Source organism: Rana temporaria, chromosome 9, assembly GCF_905171775.1.
Source record: "Rana temporaria chromosome 9, aRanTem1.1, whole genome shotgun sequence".
Classification (NCBI taxonomy): Eukaryota; Metazoa; Chordata; class Amphibia; order Anura; family Ranidae; genus Rana; species Rana temporaria.
In genome coordinates, this window is record NC_053497.1 from 88,521,483 (window position 1) to 88,547,352 (window position 25,870).

Here is a 25,870-nt window from a genome sequence, read left to right on the forward strand (position 1 = left end):
GGCACTGCTGTGCCCCATGTAGTCCACCACTACTTCAGCCTGAGATGGCAATATCGGGCGGCTGCCCGATGGGAAGAACTCCCGGATCAGGCGTACTCCCCTTGCACCCGATCCTCTAACACTAGTAGGGGCACGAGAGGTACCCCGTGCTGGCAGCGATCCAGCACTGGGAGTAACTCCCCTACCCCTGCTGCCACGGCCACGGATGCCGCTCATTATTGCTGATATGTGTGTGGGGGGGGTAAACTTTATTGGGGGGGGGAAATGTGAACAAAATGTGTTTTTGTGTATTTTTTACAAGACAGGCACGCAGACAAAGACGTACACAGACAGCTACTAAACTATAAGAAAAGTAGTACACCAAAGACAAGGACTACAAAATGAAAGAAAAAAAAAAAACACTAAACAAACACTAACTTTTTTTTTTTTTTTTTTTTTTTAAACACAAAACACAGACACTAAACACACACTAAGCTAAGCTAGATGAAATAAATGTACACTAACAGTGTGTACACTTACTACACAAAATTTAACTAAACTGAACACAAAACTTAGCTTTTAGAAAAGCTCTTTAGGAAAAACTAAACAAAATGTGAACTGAGATGCCTAGCAAATATCACTGAACAGCGAACCTGCAAGATCTAACAGTAACACAAGATGAACAAAAATTAGCTTTTAGAAAAGCTCTTTTATAAAGCTCAGCAAAATGTGTACTGAAATCTCTAGCAAATATCACTGAACAGCGAGGATGCAGGATCAAACAGTAACACAAATGAACAAAACAGCACAAAACAGCACAAAACGTAGCTTTGAAAAAAGCTCTTGGGTCTATTGCTTTGAAAAAAGCAGTTGATATACTGGAAAAGATCCACTGGAATCACTAAATAGCAATGCTGGTGATGATCTAAATCAATCAGGAACAAAGACACAGGAACACAGAAACAGCCTCCACACTCTATAGCCAGCTTCTGAATCTGCAATGAAATGGTGTTGGGAGTGAGCTTATATAATGTCCATGCAGGCAGGTTCCTATTGGTTGCTAACCTCTGACGAGTGTGGAAGGAGAACTCTGATTGGCTCTGATGCAAAAGGGCGGAGCAAATAATCGCGCAATATTCCTATTGCCGAATATTCGCATTGCGAATATTCGGCAATATAAAATGATCGCTTCAGCTACTCGGCCCAAGGTCTCTAATCATTCCAGCAATGCTTTTAGACGTCTATGGAGATCACTAGGATGTGATCTGTTTTAAAAATGAAACTGTAAAAATCACTCTGATGCGGAAGATCGGGGCGAGGAAAGTAATCGCGCGATATTGCGTTTGCCGAATAATCGCATTGCGATCTTTCTGGAAAATTCAATGAACGCTTCAGCTACTCGGCCCAGGGTCTCTAATGATACCAGCAATGCTTTTAGACGTCGATGGAGATATCTAGGATGTGATCTGTTTTAAAAAAAAAATTGTAAAAAATCGAATATTCGGAATTGCGAATATTCACCGCGAATTTCGAAATATAGCGCGATTTCTCGAATATGCTATATTCGAGTCGAATATTCGCAATGCGAATATTCGTGAGCAACACTAGTCACCAATGTAAGGGGGGATTTTTCCAACTAACTCCCTATAAAATGGTTTTGGTTTCAGCTTGGGTTCACCTAGGCCTGAAAATTATTTCAAGGGTTTCTTGTGGAAAAAGATTGAGAAAGGCTGCTCTAACATGTGCAAAGTGCATACATGTAAATATAAAAAGTAAAAGTGGTCCTGTCATATTTTTCCTTAAAATAAAATTCCAGCCTCAATGTAACTTGTCTTAAAAATGTTCCCCGTCCCAACATCTATGCTGCCTAACCTTTGTAAAAAGATGTATATACTTACCTATTCTCAACCTGCTCAGGTCTGGCCATGTGATCCCCTGCCTCAGCCAGTGGCAACTGCAGGGGAGAGAAGAGAGAGCTCAAAAACAGCTGGGCGTGCCTGAGTGTTGACATCACTCATAGGAGTTCATTTACTAAAGTCAAATAGACTGTGCACTTTTCAAAGTGCAGTTACACTCTGCAAGACTGGTTACTCCAGAGTTACTCCAGAGCTCTGCTGACTTTCATCATCCAATCATGGGCAAGCAGGGAAGCTGTGTTTTTTTTCTTACACGTGATTGGGTATTTTTTGCAATGTGAAGCTTTACTACATTTACTAATCTCTGTGGCAACTGCACTTGCAAAGTCCAACTCCACTTTTCAAAGTGCACGGTCTATTTGCCTTTAGTAAATCAACCCCATAGGCTCCCATGTCCCATTAGTTGTCAGTGCTCCTCCGCTCCCATGCTGCCACAGCTGGCTGATACAGGAGAGTGGGATCACGTGACCGGACTAGTGCGGGTTGAAAATAATTAGGTACATACATCTTTTTTACTCACGTTAGTCAACATAGGTGTTATAGGGGTGGAAGGGGACATTTTTAAGGCTAGTTAGGTTTAGGCTGGAATTCCATTTTGAATGGGTGCTTAGGTTCGGCACATCACAGATCGGGTGGACAGGTTATTGGACGGGGCTGGGAAGGACCCAGCGGTCATGGTACATGTCACCAATGACAAAGTGAGTGGAAGGTGGAGAGCCCTAAAAAAATAATTTCAGGGACTTAGATTGAGGAAAGGGAGCTCCAAGGTAGTTTTCTCTAAAATACTACCTGTACCTAGAGCCACACCAGAGGCAGCAGGATCTTTGGGAACTGAACAAGTGGCTGAGGAATTGGTGTAGGAATAAGGAATTTGGGTTCCTGAAGAACTGGACTGACTTCTCAGTTGGTTACTGGCTCTTTAGTAAGGATGGGCTGCACCTTAATGGGGATGGTACAGCCCTATTGGGAAGAAAGATGGCCACAAAGTTGGAGGGCCTTTAAGGGGGGGTTAGAGGTAGCAATAACCATCCATGAGCATAGGATAGAGGGGAATAGTGGAGACACTAATGATATTCATAGGCGTGCACAGCCTATTGCATTAGGGTGTGCGCTCCAAAGCTCAAACACACAGCACCGATTACTTACTGTGTTCATTCAGAAAGGTAAGGGGCAGGTAAATTATATATTTACAGGCCTCTTCCCTCACTCATCCTAAAACATCCCCATGCGTGTGCCCGCAGCAGCAGCTGGTGGGAGAGAAGAAGAGGGAAGCCGGTAGCGCTGCGGGGGAGGAGGGAGCCAGGGCAGTAGGGGGAATCTGCACTGTACAGGGTGATTAGGATGTGCCCAGGCACACTTGCCACACCCTATGCATACTCCTATGGTGATATTATATATATGACATCTAATCCCAGGGTTAATAAGTTACCAGAGAAATCATATGGAAAAAAAAAGCATCAATCCAAAACTCAGGGGAATGTTTACAAACGACAGGGGCCTAGTCAATAAAAAGGAGGAACTGGAGGTGCTCATAAACTTGGTTTTACAGCTCACATGACTGGCTGGCAAACATCCAGGGGTACTGTTTGTATTAAAGGGACAAGGAGGGTAGGAGATGGGTGAGGGGTGTGTCTATATATCAAGGTGGAAGTAAGCGGGAAATTACTAGTGTGGGTATTTTACAGGCCCCCCTAACCTGAGGGAAGAGGTGGAGTTGGACCTCCTTTCACAGTTAGAAATAGCAACAACACAGGGAAATGTCATCATAATGGGGGACTTCAACTATCCCGATATTGACTCGGCAGAAGGGACAGCCCACTCATTAGAGGCTCACCTTTTCTTAAATGTTCTACAGGACAACTTCATGTCCCAATTGGTGAATTCCCTAACTAGAAGTAATGCATTGCTAGATCTTTTAATTACAAATGATACAGATCTGATTGCAGATGTGGAAACATGGGACAACTTGGAAACTAGCAACCACAGAATTATTACATTCCGCAATCATAGGAAAGGGAATCACAAGGGGAGTACAAGAACACTAAATTTCAAAAGAGCCAACTTTTTTAAACTGCGCTCAATGCAGGATATTCAGTGAGTCCAAATCCTTGAAACAGTCAACACAAATGGGAATGCTTTAGGAATATATAAAAAAAAATGTGTCATAGAGTGCATTGCAAGGGGTAATAAATATAGAAGAACAAAGGTTATACCTGGGTGGCTAAACTAAAATGTAAAATGTCATATTAAGGACAAAAAAATGGCCTTTAAAAAGTACAAAGTGGAGGGGTCATTGTCAGCATTCCATCGATACAAGGAATACAATGTGAGGTGTAAGAACACAATCAGGACGGCTAAAAAAAGACTATGAAAGACACATAGCAGAGGAGAGTAAAAATAATCTCAAGAAGTTTTTTAAATATATTAACGGTAAAAAGGCGAGGACGGAACACATAGGCCCCATAAAGGATGAGGAAGGGAAGGTGGTTACAGATGACAAGGAGCTGTACTAAATGCTTTCTTCTCTTCAGTCTTCACACAGTAAAAAAAGGGGTATACCTACCACGCCAGTATGGATTAGAGAAGCCTAGCATAAATAAATCACTGGGACCAGATGGCTTACACCCCAGAGTCCTTAAAGAACTCAGTCAGGTTATACCCAGAGCGCTATTTCTAATCTTCATGGCGTCATGCTGACAGGATTGGTAGCAGCTGATTGATAAAGGGCCCATGTGGTACCAATATTCAAAAAAGGGTAGAGATATATTCCTGGGAACTATAGGCCAGTCAGTCTAATGTCAGTAGTTTGTAAACTATTGGAGGGGATGATAAGGGACCATATCCAAGAATTTGCTGACAAAAACAGTATCATTAGCAGTAATCAGCATGGGTTTACGAAAGGTCTCTCTTGCCAACAAAAACTATTAACATTCTATGTGGAAGTGAGCTGCCATCTGGACAAAGGTAGGCCTGTGGATGTGATGTATCTGGATTTTGCAAAAGCATTTGATACAGTCCCCCACACATGCTTAATCTACAAGCTGAGGTCTGTAGTCATGGACCATAAGGTTTGTTATTGGATAGAAAACTGGTTAGGGGGTCGTGTCCAAAGGGTTGTGATAAATAACGTGTACTTAGAATGGTCTAGATTCGTTAGTGGGGTACCCCAAGATTCAGTCCTAGTACCAATTCTGTTTAATTTATTTATAAGTGAGGATGGGATACAATTTGTTTTGGTTTTTGCTGTCACAATGTAGAGTATATGATTTCCTATCATCTGTGCCCAGTCTTGCCACAAAGAGTTAATCCAGCTCTGAGCAATCCTCTTTTTTTTCTTTCAGTGAAATAAATGGACAAACAGGAGAAAACTTTTATCCATTCCTCCCCCTTGCTGTGAATGACAGGTTATTTACATATCTTATGCACTAGCCTGGAGACAGGCATTATTTTTTAATTCCCACCCCCACTCCTTTTCTGAAGTCGTGTGGTTAGTTTTCTGGATTTTGACTGGATGTTAGTGATCATAGCAGAATTTAGTGTAAGGGGAGTGTAGAGGTGGGCGGGGAGTCTACTGACATCACGACTCCACCCACCGAGCTTCAGACAACAGACCCACCCATAGAATCTGCAGTTTTTCAGTTCTTATAACACACAGAGGGGAGACATTTGACAGGTGAAGATATATGCAGGAGGCATGTATATCCTTATAGATCAGCACTATGGCAGTAGTTTAGAAAGGATGAGAGTGGGTTTACATCCACTTTAGGAGTGTATTAAAAATATGTGTGCAATCTTGTGGGTTGGGTTACAAATGGGGTGATGATTTTATTGGTGAGGTTAGAAGTGGGTGTGGTCAATAGGGTGTCCTCACATTTTATTTTGAAAATCTGGATGCATTACAACTTACCCAAGGGAGACAAATAAGACCATGCAGTATGCTAATGTATTTTTCTTTTCATCAGTACATATTTGAAGTAGAAAAAGAGGAAGATGAAGTGCTTGTTTCCATACAACAGGAAGATCAAAGAATTCACAGGAAGTCTGGCAAGGGAGACAGTTTTATTATAGGCTTTGAAATACTTAAGGTAAGTGTTATTTAGTATATTCATTGAAAGTATAAAAAGCCAAAACCTTTTGTTTGATTTGGAATAGAAGAGAATGATTGGATCCCTGTCATGTCCTATTAGGGAGATTACTAAACAATACAAAAAGGTGCGCTTAGCTCCAAATAGGTGAAATCAAAAATGGCTGCAATCAAACTCCTTCAATAGTGAGGAGAAAAAATATTGTAAAATAAATAAGATGCATTGTTTTTGACGGGGGTATTATCCTAAATATAATTAGGCAACATATGCAACAAATAATGTGCAATAAGCACAGGGCCGTCTTTAATATGGATTGGACCCTGGGCAAACATTTTCTTGCCCCCCCCCCCCCCTCTCATGAAATTTAGCTCTCCACCCCAACATCTCAAAAAACAAACACACACATAGAATTATAAAAAAAAATAAAGTTGACAGGCTGCAGAGACAAAACTGTGCCCCCCTGAATATTGCGCCCAGGGAAGCCGTACCGGCTGCCCCCCCCCCCATGCTACGCCACTGCATGCAGCATTTAAAAATTTCAGTGGACTTGAAATACACCCTGCTTTTGCACCGTGCGACTTACCTGCAGTTCCTGCACTGGCAAGCTTGCTGCGTTTTTATGTATGTGGGCCATGCATTTAAAAACACAGTGCGTTTGCATGACACAGTTAACGCAAATGTAGCAAGCTTGCCAGTGAAGGAACTGCAGGTAAGTCGCATGGTGCAAAAGCAGGATGTATTTCAAGGCCACTGAAATTTTAAAATGCTGCATGCACCTTTTTTTCTGTGGGAAATGCAGGCATAGCAGCCCATTCAAATGAATAGGATGCTGTGCCTTTGAAAATGTGGTCCCCAACCTGCATACATGTGAATCAGGCCTAAAGTAGGCCCATCAAGCAGTGTCTGGTCTGGTGGTGGCCCAGGCCATTCAAATAAATCCTTCTGGATTAACTACCTATATGGGGAGCAGGAGCCTAGGGAGGAGAAAGACCTACCTTGTCCGGTCCTGGCCAGCTCAGCTCGCTCTGATCAGTGGCTGCCTGAGCTGCCTCACTCACAGGAGCACTCTGCTTCGGCTCCACTGCGCAGTCCGACTCCTACCTCCCCGAGGCCTCCCGCCGTGTAGCGCACACACCATTCACGGCAAGGGGCGGGGTCAGAGCGTCAGTGGAGCTCAAGGCCCCGCCCACTCCTCTCTCCTCGCTCCTTGCTAGAGAAAATATTCAGCAGCAGAGACTGCACAGTGCGCCGATGCCAGGCCCGGCCGGGTGCTGGTTTCTGTGTGCAGTCAGGCGACGGGCGGACCGCGGCTTAAATTGGGCCCCTAAAGATTGACAGGGCCCTGGGCAGCTGCCCCTTTTTGCCCTGCGGTAAAGACGGCTATGAATAAGCAAAATCAAACAATACGGAATGTTTAAATGGCAAAGTGTCACTGGAAAAGTGAAAGTCTTGTTGGATAGAACGGTGTATCAATTAAATTACATCACAAATATTTTTGGGGGTAAATAGCCACGATCTGTTCACAAAAAAGACATAATAAATGGTGTAAAAAGTTAATAAATAGTCCAGTGCTCCACAACTCAATGTGTTTAGTGAAAAGATGATACTCTAACTTTTCCCACATGCAAATACAACAAACTGTGGTGCAGTTGAAATAATCCCTTATGGAAAATGTGTCACCGCTGTGCTCTATATGTGAAAAATGGCCACTTATTGAATCAAATGATCCCACCAAGAGATTATATGCGTGTGAATGGAAGTGCCTCTGAAGACAAGTGGTCAGCCAGCTCCAGGGAATGTATCCAGGCTTATGGCGCTCCTTTAATCTGGTTTGTGTAGTACGGGACTGTGCTTAGCACACTTGGCTGATATCCATTCACTGTGAATTTATGAGATCCTATTTCCTGCTTTCAGGTACACCCAAGGTACGCTTAGCTCATATTTGTTATGTAGATAAATTTGGACAGCTTAATAGCTGATGTGGGATTTTTGTATAGTACTTACAACCATTTAATGAATATCAAGATGAACCCCATTCTATGGAGGACCTCCCAAAGAAAGGGCCATTCCTCCCTTTTGGATGTCTAGGGGGGCCACCACCCTAGAACCCTCATTAAGATGTTGTGCGTGTATGTTAGTGAACCGTCCTCTCAAATTACAGTTGGTTGCTCTATGGGCCATAAAGCTGGTTTTGTCAGTCTCATTGGCAGTTGGTAATAGGGGCTGTAATCTCATGGTAAGTAGTTTAGTGAGGATTTTGAAATTAGAGCAAGTGACCTAAATGAGGCACATGAAGTAGGGTCTTTTGGTGCTTTGTAGACTATAATAACATGTGCATGACTCATAGAGACCGGGAGGGCACCATCAGTCAGACACTGGGGGCCAGATTCACAAAGAGTTACGCCGGCGTATCAGTAGATACGCTGACGTAACTCCGAATCTAAGCCCATCGTATGTTTAAGTGTATTCTCAAACTGAAATACACTTAAACATGCCTAAGATACGACTGCCCGCGCCACCTAGGGTGCAATATTTACGCTGGCCGCTAGGTGGCGCTTCCATTGCGGTCGGCGTAGAATATGCAAATGAGTCGTTACGCCGTTTCCGTAAGAGATACGCGGCGTAAAGATAAACATGCCCCCTAGGTGGCGTATCCAATGTTAAGTATGGCCGTCGTTCCCGCATCGCAAATTGAAAATTGTACGTTGTTTGCGTAAGTCGTCCGTGAATGGCGCTGGACGCCATTTACGTTCACGTCGAAACCAATGACGTCCTTGCGACGTCATTTACCGCAATGCACGTTGGGAAATTTTAGGGACGGCGCATGCGCAGTACGTTCGGCGCGGGAACGCGCCTAATTTAAATGATCCACGCCCCCTACCCGGATCATTTGAATTAGGCGGGCTTGCGCCGGAGGATTTACGTTACGCCGCCGCAACTTTACAGGCAAGTGCTTTGTGAATCAAGCACTTGCCCGTAAAACTTGCGGCGGCGTAACGTAAATGCGATACGTTACGCCGCCGCAGATCTACGTGAATCTGCCCCTGGGAGTATAACTGGGCCAGTTTAGGAGCAAGCAAATGCCCATGAGTCTTATAAAATTCCATGGGGAGGCTATCTGGGCCCAGGGATTTCCCAGCAGGGAATTTCCTCCAAAATCTCCTCCGGGGTGATTGGTCTCATCAAGATCTCTCTCTCCTCATCTGAAAGCCAGCCGAGTGCCAGTGGGTCCAGCCAGGGCACAAGGTCCCGAGGCTTAAAATCCAAAGGCAGCACAGAGGAGTAAAGGGAGCTATAATATTGGCGAAAAGTATCCAGAATATCTGGTAGAGAAGAGACCAATTCCCTCAAAGGGGTCACAATGTTAGGTATCACATTCAGGGGCTGGTCATGTTGCGCCAACATTGCCAGGAGGCGACCATTGCGGTCTCCCTGTTCAAAAAATATCTGTCTGTTCTGGTAAAGGTCTAGCCTGGTAACCTCAGCTAGGTGGAGATGAAGCTTGGCTGCCCTAAGGGAGTCAAAGTGAGTGTCCGTGGGGTCATCAGCATAGGTTTCTGTCTAGGTTTTCACAGTGTCATGCAGGGTAGTTGTAGTAACGGCTTGTTCTCTGTGGATACTGGTAATTGTGGAAATGTACTGCCCCCCTGTTGAATGCCTTGAAGGCATCCTAGGTGACTTCTGGAGAGGAGGACCCTGCATTGGGGTCCCAGTACTCTGCAAAGCGAGGAGGGATGGTGTTCATCAAATCAGCATGGGAGAGCAAATGAGTCCCCAGACGCCAGAGGATAGAAGTGCAGGAAGAAGGCACAGTGGTCTGAAAGCCCACTAGGTAAGTACAATATCAGTAAGTATAATATCAGATAGTATGTAATGTCAAGAATCAATAACACAGTTGCGATTATCCAACCATATAGACCACCTCTGGTAATCTGAGAAATAGAGAGATATGCTGCTAACAGTTTCTCCATTTGATGACAGTGGTTTAGAGTCATTAGGGTATCTCGTATACTCAGCACCTCAGGTGATTTTCGATTCCAAGTTATAGTAAGTTTATAGTAAGTTTAGCCGCTAAAAACAGGTGTATCAAACATTTTTTTTTTTAAATACACTAATGAATTTTAATGCAAAAAAAAACACAATATATAACCCAATTTTTTGATAAATTATAAAAGAAGTTACACAGAGTAAATAGATACCTAACATATCATGCTTTAAAATTGCACATGCTTGTGGAATGGCTACAAACTATGATAATTAAAAATCTCCATAGGCGACCCTTTAAGATTTTTTAAAGGTTACCTGTTTGGAGTTACAGAGGAGATCTAGTGCTACAATTATTGCTCTCACTATAGCGTTTGCGGCGATACTTCACATGTGTGGTACAAACACTGTTTACATATTCATGCGTGACTTACCTATGCATTCGCTTCTGCACACAAGCACAGAGGGATGGGGGCACTTTAGCACATCAGCATACCAAGACACTTTGAACAATTTCATGCTTCCAACTTTGTGGGTACAGTTTGGGGGTGGGCCCTTCCTGTTCCAACATGACTGCGCACCAGTGTGCAAAGCGAGGTCTATAAAGACATAGATGAGCAAGTTTGGGGTGGAGGAACTTGACTGGCCTGAACAGAGTCCGGAGCTGAACCTTGTGGACAGCCTTCCCAGAAGAGTTGAAACTGTTATAACTGCAAAGGGTGGGCCAACTGGGATGCCATTAAAGTTCATGTGCGTGTACTTTTGACATTTATAGTATATATATATATATATATATATATATATATATATATATATATATAGAAATATACATAACGTATCACCTCAATTTATACTATGTATTAATGTTTTGCTTCATGAGGTGGAACAGAATCGAGAGTGCAGGATCCATATGATGCAAGGACAGGTGAGGGCTGCATCTTCACCCTACATGAACCTAAGATCTGTCTTCTTAAGGAAAATTTTAAAAAGAGGAAGATACATCATTATTCCTACAACTTTTCATCCAGGCATAAGCTGTAACTTCATCCTGAGAATCTTTACAGATGTACCCTCTGATTTCAGGTATGCAGTTTTTACGTGTTGTTACCTCTTATTATTAAAGCCTAAGTTTCGTCAAAATAGAAAAACAAAAATCAGAACATGACTTGAGCCTCGTACACACGATCGGATTTTCCGCAGACAAAGCCTCAGACTTTTGTCCGAATGGCATTGGTCAAAAACTTGTCTTACATACAAGGGCATACAACTGTCGGCCAGCAAATGTGTTTTTTCAGCTCCACCCTTTGGGCACCTTCTGCTAATGTTGTGTTTGGTGAGCATTGCTTCGGAGCATGCGTGGTTGTACTTTGGACTTTTGTCCGACGGACTTGTGCACACACGATCGGAAAATCCAACAACAGACTGTTGTTCACTAAAAATTTAAAAGCTTGAAATCCAAAATTTGTCCGCAGAAAAAATCTGACAACAATTGTCCAATGGAGCATACAAACGGTTGGATTTTTGGCCAACAGGCTGTCAACACACAATTCCCGTCGGAAAATCCGATCGTGTGTACGAGGCTTTACTATTATTGCAATGTGTTCCTCATGCTGCTTGCTCCTGTTTTCCTGCAAACGCCACATATGTTCGGTTCGTTTGTGAACAATCGAACACCCGATGTTTGAGTCCAACTTGCGTTTAATTCAAACATCAGGACCATCCCTACTAACTACTAGAAGTGGCTGGTGGATGCCTAACCTGGCTCTAGCCTACGCTGGTCATCGATCCTCAAACTAAAACAAGCTATAGATACCCATAAGTGACAGGGCTAACTATAAAAAGCGCTGTATATAAACTTAATTACAATAAACAGGTTCTCCTACTAATATCCAGCAAGGTTACCACTACACATTTACAGTAGCACAGACTTATCTGGCACTATGCCCTGCGAGATAATAACAATAGGACAGAGATACTCTGTCTGTCACAATGATTTAAATATACACTCAGCAGCTGCAGTTGAACTATTAGAACATAGGAATACTTGCATAATAGTCCCTTCTGTTTTGGGTTTAGCAGCATAGTCAAGACATGTGGCTGAGACTTCCTATCTGTCTCTCCTCTTCCTCCTTCTGTGGTTTCAAAGCCAGTCCCCGAGAGACAGGAAGTGCTAATACATAATTTTATCTACCACAATGTTATTTACAGCTAAAAGTAGAGGGCAGCAGACTTGTTTGAGATGCATTTGCATTTCAAACTGACCATGATATTTTAAATACTGTATCAATGTACACTATCTATTAAGCTGTTATTTAAAAGCTTAAAGTCGGTTTCTAGAAAACTTTGTGCTAGATTATATTCGATAGGGTTGTGGGTGTATAGAGTGGAATAAAATTGAGGCATAATTCTGCTGACCTCTTGAGGAAGTGATTTAATATTACCTGTGGGATCGCTGAGAGAAGGTATAAAGGTTGGTCTGTGAGGACCTTTACATGGCTTGGCCAATAGTTTACCCGATTTGTTTCCAAATTTGTGGAAAGTAGCTTCTTTATGTGTGTGATTCATTAATTCTATTTTCTCGGCCCAGGTGTCAAAAGCTTGTTTAGCCTCATGACACTCAGATCTATGTTTAGGGGTTTGTATTAGATGCTAGGTTGCGCTGGGCTATATTAAGACTCAAACTAGTTTGGTGATATTGGGTCGAGGTCCGTTCCTAAAAGAGGCAGCATATAACCTGGCCCTTGAAAAAGGCCTTGCGCCTGCCTCCCAGAAAAGGTTGGGGTTATTTTTGTGGGTAGAGTTGGTGGATGAGAATTCTTCCCATGCTGTCTTTATAAAAGTTTGAAAGTCTGCATTGTTCGAGAGGTAGGAGGGGAAACGCCATAGGCGAGGATTATGTTGGGACACCGGGTTTTTTAATGATACAGACACTAGATGGTCCGAGATTGCAATGTCATGTATTTCTGCATCTAAAATTTGAGGGATAAGACTGTCAGTGCTGAAATCACAATCTATTCTGGAAAGTGTATTATGTGGGGAAGGGAAGAAGGTGAAATCTTTATCTGCCAGATGTAGAACACGCCAAACATCTGTTAAGTGTAATGGAATCTATGGTAGAAGCAAAAGGTTTTTCTAATGAGATGTTTAGATGTGGACCTGTCATCTGAGTGGTACATGACCGTATTGAAGTCTCCACCGATGAGATAAGCAATATGGGGGATGTCAAAAGTTTGGTTTATAATTTACAAAAGGATTGGCTTGGACTATTGAGAGCGTACACATTGGAAATCTGAAGATCTCTATTTGCTATGCGTAACCTGATCGTGATAAACGCCCTTGTTGGTCAGAGTCTACTGAGATTAGCTCACATTGGAGTTTCTTGTGCATTAACTGGTATTGGTATCGGTGCCGATACTAGGCATTTTCGCGAGCAACGGTACTTGCGAAAATGCTCCGATACCGGAAGTGACGTTGCGTGGGAGTGGACCGCCTCCTCGTCCCCTCCAGACAGTGCCATGCCATTCTCACTTCCTTCTCCTGTCATCGCGTGGTGCAGGCCCATCCGGCTTCCTGTCCTAACAGCCCACCAGCCTGTCTTCGCACTGCACACCTCCCTCCTCCAGCTCCCGGTCTCCAGCTCTCCCTGACGCTAAGGCTCTCCCTGAAGCTGAGGCAGAGAACAGGTATGTGAAGACACTGTACATACTATCCTGTTGTACGGAGCAGCAGGGCTATCTCCCTCCTCCTTGCAGTCCCTAACTGTCTTTTGTACAATGCCTGCAGCCCATAAATGTCTCCTGTACCATGCCTGCAGCCCCTAAATGTCTCCTGTACCATGCCATTGCCTGCAGCCCCTAAATGTCTCCTGTACCATGCTATTGCCTGTAGCCCCTGAGGCCTCGTACACACGACAGAGTTTCTCGGCAGAATTCACCGAGAAACTTGGTCAAACCCGGATTCTGCCGAGAAACTCTGTCGTCTGTACACTTTTGGCCCGATGGAGCCGCCGAGGAACTCGTCGAGAAAATAGAGAACATGTTCTCTATTTTCTCGTTGTTCTATGGGAGAAGGCGCCTCGCCGAGCTCCTTGGCGGCTTCATCCCTGAACTCACCGAGGAACTCGACGTGTTTGGCACGTCGAGTTCCTCGGCCGTGTGTACGGGGCCTAACTGTCTTCTGTACTATGCCATTGCCTGCAGTCCCTGTTTCCTGTACCATGCCATTGTCTGCAGTCCCTAACTGTCTCCTGTACCATGCCTGCAGCCCCAACCCTAACTGTCTCCTGTACCATGCCTGCAGTCCCTGACTGTCTCCTGTACCATGCCTGCAGTCCCTTCTGCCTATTGCCACCTCCTTCTCAGATTTTTACATACGGACCCTGGTTTTACTGAGGCTAGCAACCCTGATGGGGCCCCCTAGTGGCATGGGGCTCTCGGGCAGTGCCCGAAAGGCCAGTCCGCCCCTGAATGTCTGTTATTTTTTGGGGTGGATTTACTGACGTTGATAACAGTGGATTGTGCTTGTACAATGTGTGTTGAAATTACCACTTGTAGTCTCCATAAGCAGCCCATGTTACAGGGGTGTGTTACAGGGGTGAGGCTGAGGATATTTGTCCCCAAGGTCAGTACAAAATAAGATATCTTATTAAATAATACATATTTTGGACTGTTGAAAATGCAGTCAGTGACAGATGTTTTTGGATGGATAGTTACTTAGTTACATAGTTAGTCAGGTTGGAAAAAAGACACATAACTTGGTTGTGAATTCTCGTTCAACCAATAAAAAAAAATGATGGCATGGTATTATTTTAAGGCGAATGTGTGTAATTTTTTTCTCAGAGCAGCAGTCAGCTTGTTGAGCTAATAAAGTACTTTGTTGTTTACAATACATCTTTTACAATTACATTTTAGAGTATAGAGCATGCATTGTATAAGAGAATGTGCCACAGTAACCCCTGTCCTTTGAGACAACACCATGTCCACCAAACATGACAAATTCATATCACCCTGGTGACAATTCAGGAGCCCAATTGGGAGACTGGGACAACGTTTCGTATAAAGGGATGTGCCTAAACACAGACATTCATGTTAGGACCACCAAGTACAATTTTATTGAAAACTACAGAATTAAAATCTTTGAATAAACCTTTAAGATTATATTAACATGTTAATACGTATCTGAGATTTCAGAGGTTGTGTTTACATCTACTTTAATTCCATAATCAAACTTAATATTTTTAAGATTTAATTACACTTAAACAATGACCATGACATTAGAATCAGATTGAGGTGGACCTGTTATCCAGTTGTCTGATGTGCTCTGCAGGGAGCTTCGACTTGATAAACCAAGTGTGACCTGCTGGAACTTGCTATGGGGATACCCAAAAAGAGTCAGTCAGGTGTCAGTACGGAGTGTGGAAGAAGTACACCCACAGGGCGAAACAGAAGGTAATAGCATGCAAATATTCACTGAACTATACACATTAGTCAAAAGAGCAGCTCACAATCAAGTAAAAAGTGCATGTTCCAGGACCAAATAAGGCACAGAGTAAAGGGAACTTAGCCTGTTAATAAGATGAGCACTAATTTGTTAACTATATTTGTAAAATGTTTTGCAAAAATCATTTATTACATGACTTTCATATTTTTTCCATGCTTACTGTTTGGTATTTTCCTGATCCTCTCACACACTGATTTGCAGTTACTATTTAGTGTGCGCCTAACATTGTCCTCTGTTTCTGCTATCAGTTCACAAAAACATTTTTGAAGGATCTGGGATGCAGTATTTGAACTTTTAAATAAGCAGTATTGTATGGAGCAGTGCATACTGTATATCATTACCTCCATCATAAGCCACGTTATTCCTTCATACAAGTCAAACCTATTTTCAGTTGGTGTCAATCAGTCACGGACACAGACAGGAGAAGGGGGAAAATCTTCCCTACAAAGACCTAAATTCACAAAGTGTTTTTATTGCTACCAGTGAAACAAGATGATGTGAAAGGGAATACTCATCAACAAGTAGCTATGAAAGTCCAGCTCGAGGCACTGCTGAACAGTGTGAAACTCTGTCTGGTTTTACTGCTGTCTGTGTTTTCAGTTGGTTTGATTTCCCATAATTCCCTGTCCTGCTGAAACTTCATCACAACTTTACACTGGGGAAATCAATAGAAATCTACCCATCAGGGATACAATGAGCAATAACAATGTAGCATAATGTCCCCCCAATCTATTAAAATGTGTTTTTTTTATATTAGAGAAATCCTCCTGCACTTTTGACAGTGATGGGAATAAATAGTGAAGAGAAAACCAACTAAAAAGGACATTTTGGACAGGGTTGGACTCTACGTTAAAACTTATTTATTGGTCTCACAAAAAGATAAATGTGGGATTATTTATAGCAATTCCAAGATGGAACACTTGCAACTGTTTCAGATCAGCAAGCCAATAGTTTGAGGCTAGGTTCACACATATCCAGTGCAAATGTCTTCTCCATTTTCACAGCGAATTTCCTCAGCTGTGAATTTAGATGCGGTTCAGATGCAAATTTTTGGAGTCTGCGGCCATCAGCATCTTTAAACACTAGCTGGTTGTTAAGGAGTGGGCCAGGAAGCCAGTCGCCACATCCTTAACAATGATTGACTCATCAGCTGTAAGGGGGGTTCCCAACTAGCACAATGACAGTAAAGATGGCCAGTGTGTCCCCCTCACCAATATTACATCAGTAACATTACTGTTGTTCTTCCACATGTGGAGACTCTCATAAATTTATAGGATGAATGAAAAATTTATATTTTCTATGTTATAGGGCACATCTACAAATGTTAATTGTGCGTTAGCAATACCCTAAAAATCTACCTATTATCTGGAATTTATCCAAAATAGCAGTGCACCTTCTGGTATTTGACAGTGTCTAGGCACTCCTGTACCTAAAGCCTCATAAGTGTATATTTGCATTGTGAAATGTAAGGCAGTGTTGCCTTTTACTGCTAATCTCACTATGATGTCATGATTGTACTGCTCACTGTTCTGCTTGCTGGTGGCCCTGACATGAGGAAGCAAAGTCATGCCTCTATCAACTGTCTTCACACAGAGAACAAGGCAAAAGTGAGTAATAGAAAAAAAGAATAAAGAATAAATACAGGGAAACAACGGGCAATATTGGTGATGAGTCCTTTGCCCTCTGTTTGCCTTTTTTGACCACAGCTTCCTGAGTACCTATTAAAGCTGGCCTATTGAAGTTAATAGTAAAAGTACAGAAATGCTTGCACTATGCAGTTTTGTGCATTCTAAACACATTTAAACCAGGTTTCTTCCTCATCCAATACATGAACAAACAAAACATGTGAATATATGCATGCATGTGACCCCCTCCCAGGTTTCAATGCTACAGGGCCAGTTGCCAGGTCTGTACACTGCCAACTGACCAGGAGGAGGAAGAAGTAACCCCCATGTAAGCTCTGACACCATCTAACACAGTTATAAAACACTCTTAAAAGAGAACCTGTCAGTTTGCCATTAATGGACCAATGGCAAATGTCCTCTTTGCCTTCTTTAGTAAAGTGGCCCTGACAACAAAGCTGAGCACTCTAGCCATTCCCTCTCTAGATGTGCACTGAGTGCTTGGAAATTGCAACCTTTCTGGTTCACTTTGTGTTAAGGTTGTCTTTTTTTTTTTTGTTCTCTAGGCCTGTTTTTTCTGCTTACATAAATTGCTCTGTTCTAACGTGCAGGCACACATTTTATTAAGTCTCATAGGTGTACAATAACTGAATTTTTCATTCAAATTATTGCAAGTGTTACATAAATGTAAAAAAATTTGAGAACTATATTTATTTTCAGGAGATTTGTATGTTATTATAAGATGTGAACATAAGGGTGTCACGTCTCAAGTCCATCAAAATGCGACCAGTGCTGTTTTTGACATGAAAGCAATCTTCTATCGCAGGAGAACCAACAAGCCAATTGCTGTTGAGGTATGTGACTGTTCAACAATGCAAAGAAAATGTGATAGCCTTTGAATTTCCCATATAGTGGAAAGCCCCTTTATCTGCAGGGCATATTATAATATTTTTCTTTCTCTCAAGCTCCAATATCCCTTGAGAGATTTCATCACAACCCTTTGGCTTCTTTATTTTTAAATCTTGTATTCCAACATCTGTTTGAAAACCCGTATTTGATGGTTGGAGTCTGTCTGGGAGTTAACAAAAGATTTATTTCTAAGACGACTGTAGCTGTATTCCTAAAGGCATGTCATAAATAAGAAAAATATGCTGTTAGAGTCCATGTTTATTTAAATCAGACTTCCCTTGTATTCTCATTTGGGAGAACCAGAGATAGTGATCGTGGCTATTTGTCTACTGACATGAGAGAGTCCTGCAACTACACTTTGTTGTCCTTACTTCAAACCATATTCTTTCAGGTTGTTAGCATATGTGCTTACAGGAACACAGTGGTACCGATATGTATGAGGAACACGGAGGTGTACAGGGGTCCCAGGCAATGCAGGTACACATGATACAGTCTGAGTTGATGAGAAGTCTAGCACAGAAAGGATGCCTTTTGGTACTGATGGGGAAGGACAGTGAAGGGCTAAGGGGCAGAGACTCTTGTCTTCTCCAGAGCTCCTGAAGGTGGAGGTGGGTTGAGCTGCAGACCGTAACCTGGCTGCGGTCCTCTGACCACAAGAAACAGAGGCACTGGGAATGGGTAGTAGTGCACAGAGGCACACATGATCAATAGGAGCCAGTAACAAGAATTACTAAGAAGCAGGTAGCAAAAGCGCACAGGAAAACAACAGGAAAACAGACAAGCAATACACAAAAAGGCACCGATTTGGACTGCAGACACAGGTAACTGATTTTGAAAAGCAGGCTGAAACTCATACAAGGAAAAATGGAGGACAAGGACACTGAAATGCTCAGGGGATAGTACAGATACAAAGATTGCAGACAGGAACATATGGAGAGTCACTGGGAATGTGGGAATAGTGAGCTCACACTAGCAGACACTTGTGAACAGTCACAAGGATCAAGTGAGTCCAACTATAGGATCACTAAATATCTTAGGGTTACTAGCAGTCACTTAGAAGAGTCAGTGGTGCTCCAGGTGAGTGGAGACAAGGAGAAAAGAAGGGATAAAAAGCCATAGGAGAGATCCTTCTAAGAGCAGTATTCAGATAAACTTATATGGAAAGTATAGCAAAAAGTGTACTAGCAGTATACCCACATTCATACGGTTGCTATATGCAAGTTCTAGGGTCAAGCAACCTATTTTAGCACATATGGAGAATGTGACTGTCTCCAGGCATGCTTGTTTGGGTTTTCAAAAGATTCCTGTACTTAGGCTGTGGTCAGGTCCAGTGAATAATGGTAAAAGAGTTACCCAAAATGGAACCAATGTGTGGTTAGCAGAGGTACTCATTAAATATAAACATTTTTTGATCATAGTAGGTTAAAACACACCAGCAACGCGTTTCATAGCTCTAGTTGCCACTTCCACTTCCAACAGAAAAAGGTGTACAAAGAAATACGTAAAAATTTGAAAAAAATAAAATAAAAAAGGGTGAATCCAATAGGTGGAAGATATATATAAAAAATGTGTAATTAACCTCCCTGGCGGTATGATTCTGTCTGGAATTACGTACCAAAAGCGGTACAATTATTTTGCAAGGAAATTGGCGTTTTATACTGTAGGCCTGTAATTTTTAGAAATAACTCACTTAAATCTGACCAAGCAAGAGTCTTGTAGGCATCCCGGGTATGATTTTTTTTTTTAAAACAAAATTATAAATTATAATATAATAAATAATTATAAATAATTATAACAAATAATAATATAATTATAATAAAAATTATTCAATAATGTAATCAACTCAAAATCACTGAAATTTGCAGTTGCAGAATTGTCGCTGTCATTATTTTTTTTTTTTTATGACGAATTTCCCCGCAAATCGCTATCGCACATTTCTGCAAGTGATTATAATTTATTATCGCTGTTTTCTAGCTGATCTAAAACCATTTTTGACATAAAGGGACACTTTTGGACAATCTACAGTTTTTAGGCAGAAATTACATTTTTTATTATATAAAAGTACATGCAGACCACTAGGGACAAGGGGGGTGTGTATTTTTTACATACAGTACTGTAATCTATAAGATTACAGTATACTGTATGTAAAGTGTTTGTTTACTTTTTTGAATTTGGCGCCGTTCTCCGTCCCCGTGCGTCGTAACGTCGCAGGGAACGGAGATCGGCGTCACACGGGGACTGTGAATCGAGCGAGGAGGACCCGCTCGCTCACACAGCGGGTGGCATCGCTGGATCCAGGGACAAGGTAAGTAAATCAAGCCTGTGGATCCAGCGAAAGGTAAGCCCATCCAGCCCGAGCGTGACTCGGGTTTACCGATCCTAACATGAAAAACCAACCCCGAGTCACGCTCGGGTTTACCGTCAGGGGGGTTAAAAAGTGGTAAAAGTCCCTTAGTTGAAGTGATTATGAATAATTCATAAACAATGCAGTCGATTTACTAAAACTGGAGAGTGCAAAATCAGCTTTCATTTTTTTTTTTTAAAGCTTAATTGAACAAGCTGAAGTGAGAAGATGATTGGCTACCATGGCAAGTTGCACTCTCCAATTTTAGTAAATTAACCCCCTGGTTTACTGTAACCCCGAATATACATATACTAGGGATGCAACGGATCAAAAAACTCACGGATCGGATCGATCCTTGGATCAGGAGTCACGGATCGGATCATTTTCGGATCAGCAAAAAAAAAAAAATCCCTTTTCATCGGTCCAAAAAAAAAAAAAAAAAAAAAAAATATTTATATATATATATATATATATATATATATATATATATATATATATATATATATATATATATATATTCACATTCACACACACACTTAATAGTCATTGTCAGAACTGGGGGGAAATAACATGCAGTAGTAGTAAATAATCTTGCTGTAAAAACAGCAAGATTGTACTTTTAACAAGTCCTGTCCAAACAGCCTCTTTAATCCACCCTTGTGAATTGCTACTGTGCTCTTTTTTTTTTTTCCCCCCTCCTCTAAACCAGTGCTTCACTAACATTCCCTCTCCAAGTCTGCTTGCCAGAGCCCAGTGCACAGCGTGACACGCCTCCCCGGGGAGGCGTGTCACGCTGGGCTCTGGCAAGCAGACTGGGTGGAGCAAGATGGCCGCCGCTCCGGAGCTAGGCCGAAGCCAGGGACTTTCCTAGGCCTAGGCTCCGGAGCGCTCCGCGGATCGCGGGTGTGCCGATCCCAATGGGGTGACCCGTTCGGATCACGGATCGGTGACGATCCGTTGCACCCCTAACATATACCCATTACACTTTTTAACTTTAATGACTTTTACCTATATTATTTACTGCATAACTTTTTCTGATGAAGTGGCCACTAAAAAGTCATGGAACACATGCATGAGGTGTTTTAACCTGTTCTTAAGATTAATAAATACCAGCCTTCCCTTGGAAGCACCTTTTTGTTTATTAGGTACTTCTGCTGATCACAAATTGGTTATTTTTTTTGGACACTAGGAAGTACTGGGAACACTAGGAAACTTCTACACTACGTAAAACTGGGGAACTTCTAGGACATACAAAGTCCCTGGGAAACATTGGGGGGTTTGACCCCACTAGGAACACTAACTATTGCTTAAGCAATGTCTGGGAGAATTAACCCTGTTTAAACTGAAAGGGAGATCACCTGGCTGGGATGGGACTGGACATGTATCTAATTAACCACTTCAGCCCCGGAAAATTTGGCTGGTCAATGAGCAGGCCATTTTTTGCGATACGGCACTGCATCGCTTTAACTGACAATTGCGCAGTCGTGCAATGTTGAACCCAAACAAAATTGACCACCTTATTGTCCCACAAAAAGAGCTTTCTTTGGTGGTATTTTTTTTGTAAAATCTGTATTTATTTGAAAGACAAATATAAGACAAAGAAAACGACAATACAACTGTACTGTTTGTAGCTTCACAGTATTGCATGGTGAGCATATTAGCGCCCTCTTAGACCTAAAACAACAAACCAATGACAGCATAGTCCCTCTAAGATGTCGCTCGGGGGTAATGACGCCAGCGAAGGGGGGCCAAATCAGCCTCCATCAAACCTCCACCCGCGCCCCACCCAGCACGCAACACTTCATGATACAGTGGGGATCGAAAGTTTGGGCACCCCAGGTAAAAATTTGTATTAATGTGCATAACAAAGCCAAGGAAAGATGGAAAAATCTCCAAAAGGCATCAAATTACAGATTAGACATTCTTATAATATGTCAAAAAAAGTTAGATTTTATTTCCATCATTTACACTTTCAAAATTACAGAAAACAAAAAAATGGCGTCCGCAAAAGTTTGGGCACCCTGCAGAGTTAATATCTTGTACTGCCCCCTTTGGCAAGTATCACAGCTTGTAAACGCTTTTTGTAGCCAGCCAAGAGTCTTTCAATTCTTGTTTGAGGTATCTTTGCCCATTCTTCCTTACAAAAGTCTTCCAGTTCTTTGAGATCTCTGGGCTGTCTGTCACGCACTGCTCTTTTAAGGTCTATCCATAGATTTTTAATTATGTTGAGGTCAGGAGATTGTGAAGGCCATGGCAAAACCTTCAGTTTAAGCCTCTTGATGTATTCCCCTGTGGATTTTGAGGTGTGTTTAGGATCATTATCCATTTGTAGAAGCCATCCTCTCTTTAACTTCAGCTTTTTCACAGATGGCATCAAGTTACCATCCAAAATTTGCTGAAATGTTATTGAATCCATTTTTCCTTCTACTCGTGAAATGTTCCCTGTGCCACTCGCTGCAATACAACCCCAAAGCATGATTGATCCACCCCCATGCTTAACAGTTGGACAGAGGTTATTTTCATTAAATTCTGTGCCCTTTCTTCTCCAAACGTACCTTTGCTCATTCCGGCCAAAAAGTTCTATTTTAACCTCATCGGTCCACAGAACTTGTTTCCAAAATGCATCAGGCTTGTCTATATGTTCATTTGCAAAGTTCAAACGCTGATTTTTGTGGTGAGGACGTAGAAGAGGTACTCTTCCATGAAGACCATATTGTACAAGTATCTCTTTATAGTGGAATAGTGTACCACAACTCCAGTGTCTGCCAGATCTTTCTGGTGGGATCGTGCAGTCAAACGTGGGTTTTGAATTGCTTTTCTCACAATCCTGTGAGCTGTTCTGTCTGATATTTTTCTTGGTCTTCCAGATCTTGCTTTAACTTCCACTGTTCCTGATGACTGCCATTTCTTAATTACATTCCGAACAGAGGATATTGACATCTGAAAACGCTTTGCTATCTTCTTATAGCCTTCTCCAGCTTTGTGAGCGTCAACTATTTTCAGTTTCAGTTTTCTAGACAACTGCTTAGAAGAACCCATGGTGCCAATTGTTGGGGCAAGGTCAGATGAGTCTGGGCATTTAAAACCTTTGAGATTGACATCACCTGGTCAAGGGGCGTGACCGGAAGCCAGCCTGGAAGGAAGCATCCCCTGAGAGCTCCTCTCCAGCCCGCAGCACTTAGGCAGAAAACCGGGGGATTCTGCAGCCATCCATGGGCGGTTCGCGGACCACCAGATCCACAAAGGCACGGGGATCATCCCAACCCCCGCCAGGCTCCTCCACGACCTTCGAGCGCTACTTTAAGCCACCCGACATGCCGCCGGGTGAAGGGGACAAGATGGCGCCGGACGCGGCCACGTTCAACACAGGGACATCTCCCCCTCGCTCACCTCAGACCAGCCATCCAGAGCCATCCCCGACCCGATCGCAGACCTCGGCCTCCTCTGAGAGCCCGGATGGCTCCCAGCAACGGGTGAGTGGAACCCCGCACCCCTGCCCCCCTGCCGCGGACCATGCGGCACAGGCCACAACCATCCCCGACCCCCGGGACCGGGACACCCAATGTACGGGGGCCTTCCCCCGTCTGCTCCGCACCGCCCCGGATCAGGACTTCCAAAACGGGGCCCAGCACTCCTCCTCTCCCACGTTCACTGGGGAGGACTTTCCGGCTCTCCAAGCCCCCACCAACTCCCAGGCCTCCATGAGCTCCCCAGAGCAGGGCAGCGTCTCAGCCAGCGCTAGGCCTCAATACACCTCCCCTGCAGCCAGGGGACAGATCCATCAGGCCATCCAGCCCGAGGTCGGAGATCGGAGAGGGATCTCTCCCCCTTCATATGCAGCCATGGCCAGCAATAGCACCCCGTGGCACGGAGGGGCCCCCACCTCACTGGGGGATCAGGCTGAGGCCTGGTCCGAACCATGGGACTCATCCCATCAACCCCCCCCCCCCCTAGAGCCCAGAAGGCACGCAGAACTGGTCTCCAGCCACCGACCGTCCCCCACCGATCCACTTTATAACCCCACTGGCACCAGAGGAGCTCCCCAATATCCTCCCCCGCCATGGCAGTCCTATATGCAGGCCTTCCCCACGAAAGAGGATTTCAAACAATTGATTGAAGACGTTAAGGCGACATGCCGCACTGAAATACAGGCCCTACACACAGGCCTCAAGCACTTAGCTGACAGAGTGGAGATGGCGGAGGAGGAGATACAAGAGACTAAACTGGCGGTGCACCGCACCCAAACTCAGGCATCAGACCATCACCTTATGCTCAGGGACATGCAGCGGCACATTGAAGACCTGGACAATAGGGGGCGCCGCAACAATATCCGCATACGCGGTCTCCCCGAAGTCGACGGGGCGGAGGACCTCCAGCTGACCCTCCAGAATTTATTCAACGACATACTGGGCGCACCAGCTGACAAGCCCATTGAGATGGATAGAGCCCACAGAGCCCTTAAGCCAAAGGGTCCTGCCTCCAAACCGCGCGATGTTATATGCCGTGTAAACTCCTACCCGATGAAGGAAGCTATAATGCGTAAAGCGCGCCCCATTCGCAACCTAATCTTTCACAACAACCCACTACAGCTCTACCCGGACCTCTCCTGGATCACCCTGCAGAAACGACGGCTACTACAACCCCTGCTCCGTACCTTACAGGACAGAGACATTGTCTACCGATGGGGCTTTCCCTTTAGCCTGTCCGCCACCCACCAGGGGACCTCTGCCACCTTGCGTTACCCGGAGGACCTAGACGCCTTCTGCAGAACCCTGGACATCCCCGTCCCCCAGTTGCCGGATTGGGACCTTGTGGCCACGCCACCCCCTCCACCAGTGGTCTGGCAGAGAGTCCCCCCGCCCAGACGCCCCAGGGGACGTGACCCTGCCCGAAAATCCCCCAGGCACAGCCCCACCTGAGACGGCCGCCCTGGCCACAAGAGCCGCCCAGAAATCTACATGAAGCCCTCTTGATTTATTTTTATTTTTTTTTGTTATTATTCAGTTATTTTACCCCCCGGTTGCCCCAGCCCTACCTTAACGCTACACATCGGGCCTGTCTTGGACGAGACACCGTAGAGGCTGCCCTTCTGAGTACGGACCCCCCCCATGGCTGATAGCCTGAGAGTTCCTTCCTTCCCAATCCCCCTAGTGGAACCTCTCCACGCCACCCCCTTGCCCCCCCGACCCACATTTTTGGACATTTCGGTCGGGAGGTCCTTAAGGAACTGTTGGGACCTGAGGGCCCCTAGGCCACTCGGGCCCACGTTGTTGAATGTTGATGTGTGCTTTTTTTGGTCTTTTGCTCTCATCTTTCTCTTTCTTTTCAGACACCTCTCTCTCCCCCCCCCCGCAGGCAGGACCCGACGGCGCGTCCAGGTGGCTGTCGGCCCGGCGGCTCCTCCACTCGCCCTCCCAGAACCGAATGCAACGCACCTGACTCCAGCTAAGTATGAACCACGGTCACTCCACCCACAGTATGGCTAAGTTACTATCCCTGAACGTCCACGGGCTTAACTCCAACAGGAAACGT

At 43.9% G+C, this 25,870-nt stretch overlaps 1 protein-coding gene across 1 annotated transcript in view; it reads left to right on the top strand.

The window, feature by feature from the left end:
- Positions 1-25,870, top strand: part of CAPN6 (calpain 6) — a 99,761-nt gene that overhangs the window by 65,024 nt on the left and 8,867 nt on the right. Inside the window, exons 9-12 of the mRNA XM_040323874.1 lie at positions 5,858-5,980; positions 10,845-11,047; positions 15,290-15,411; positions 17,806-17,939. Coding sequence (XP_040179808.1) covers positions 5,858-5,980; positions 10,845-11,047; positions 15,290-15,411; positions 17,806-17,939 — 582 coding nt within the window. The remainder of the gene's footprint in view (positions 1-5,857; positions 5,981-10,844; positions 11,048-15,289; positions 15,412-17,805; positions 17,940-25,870) is intronic.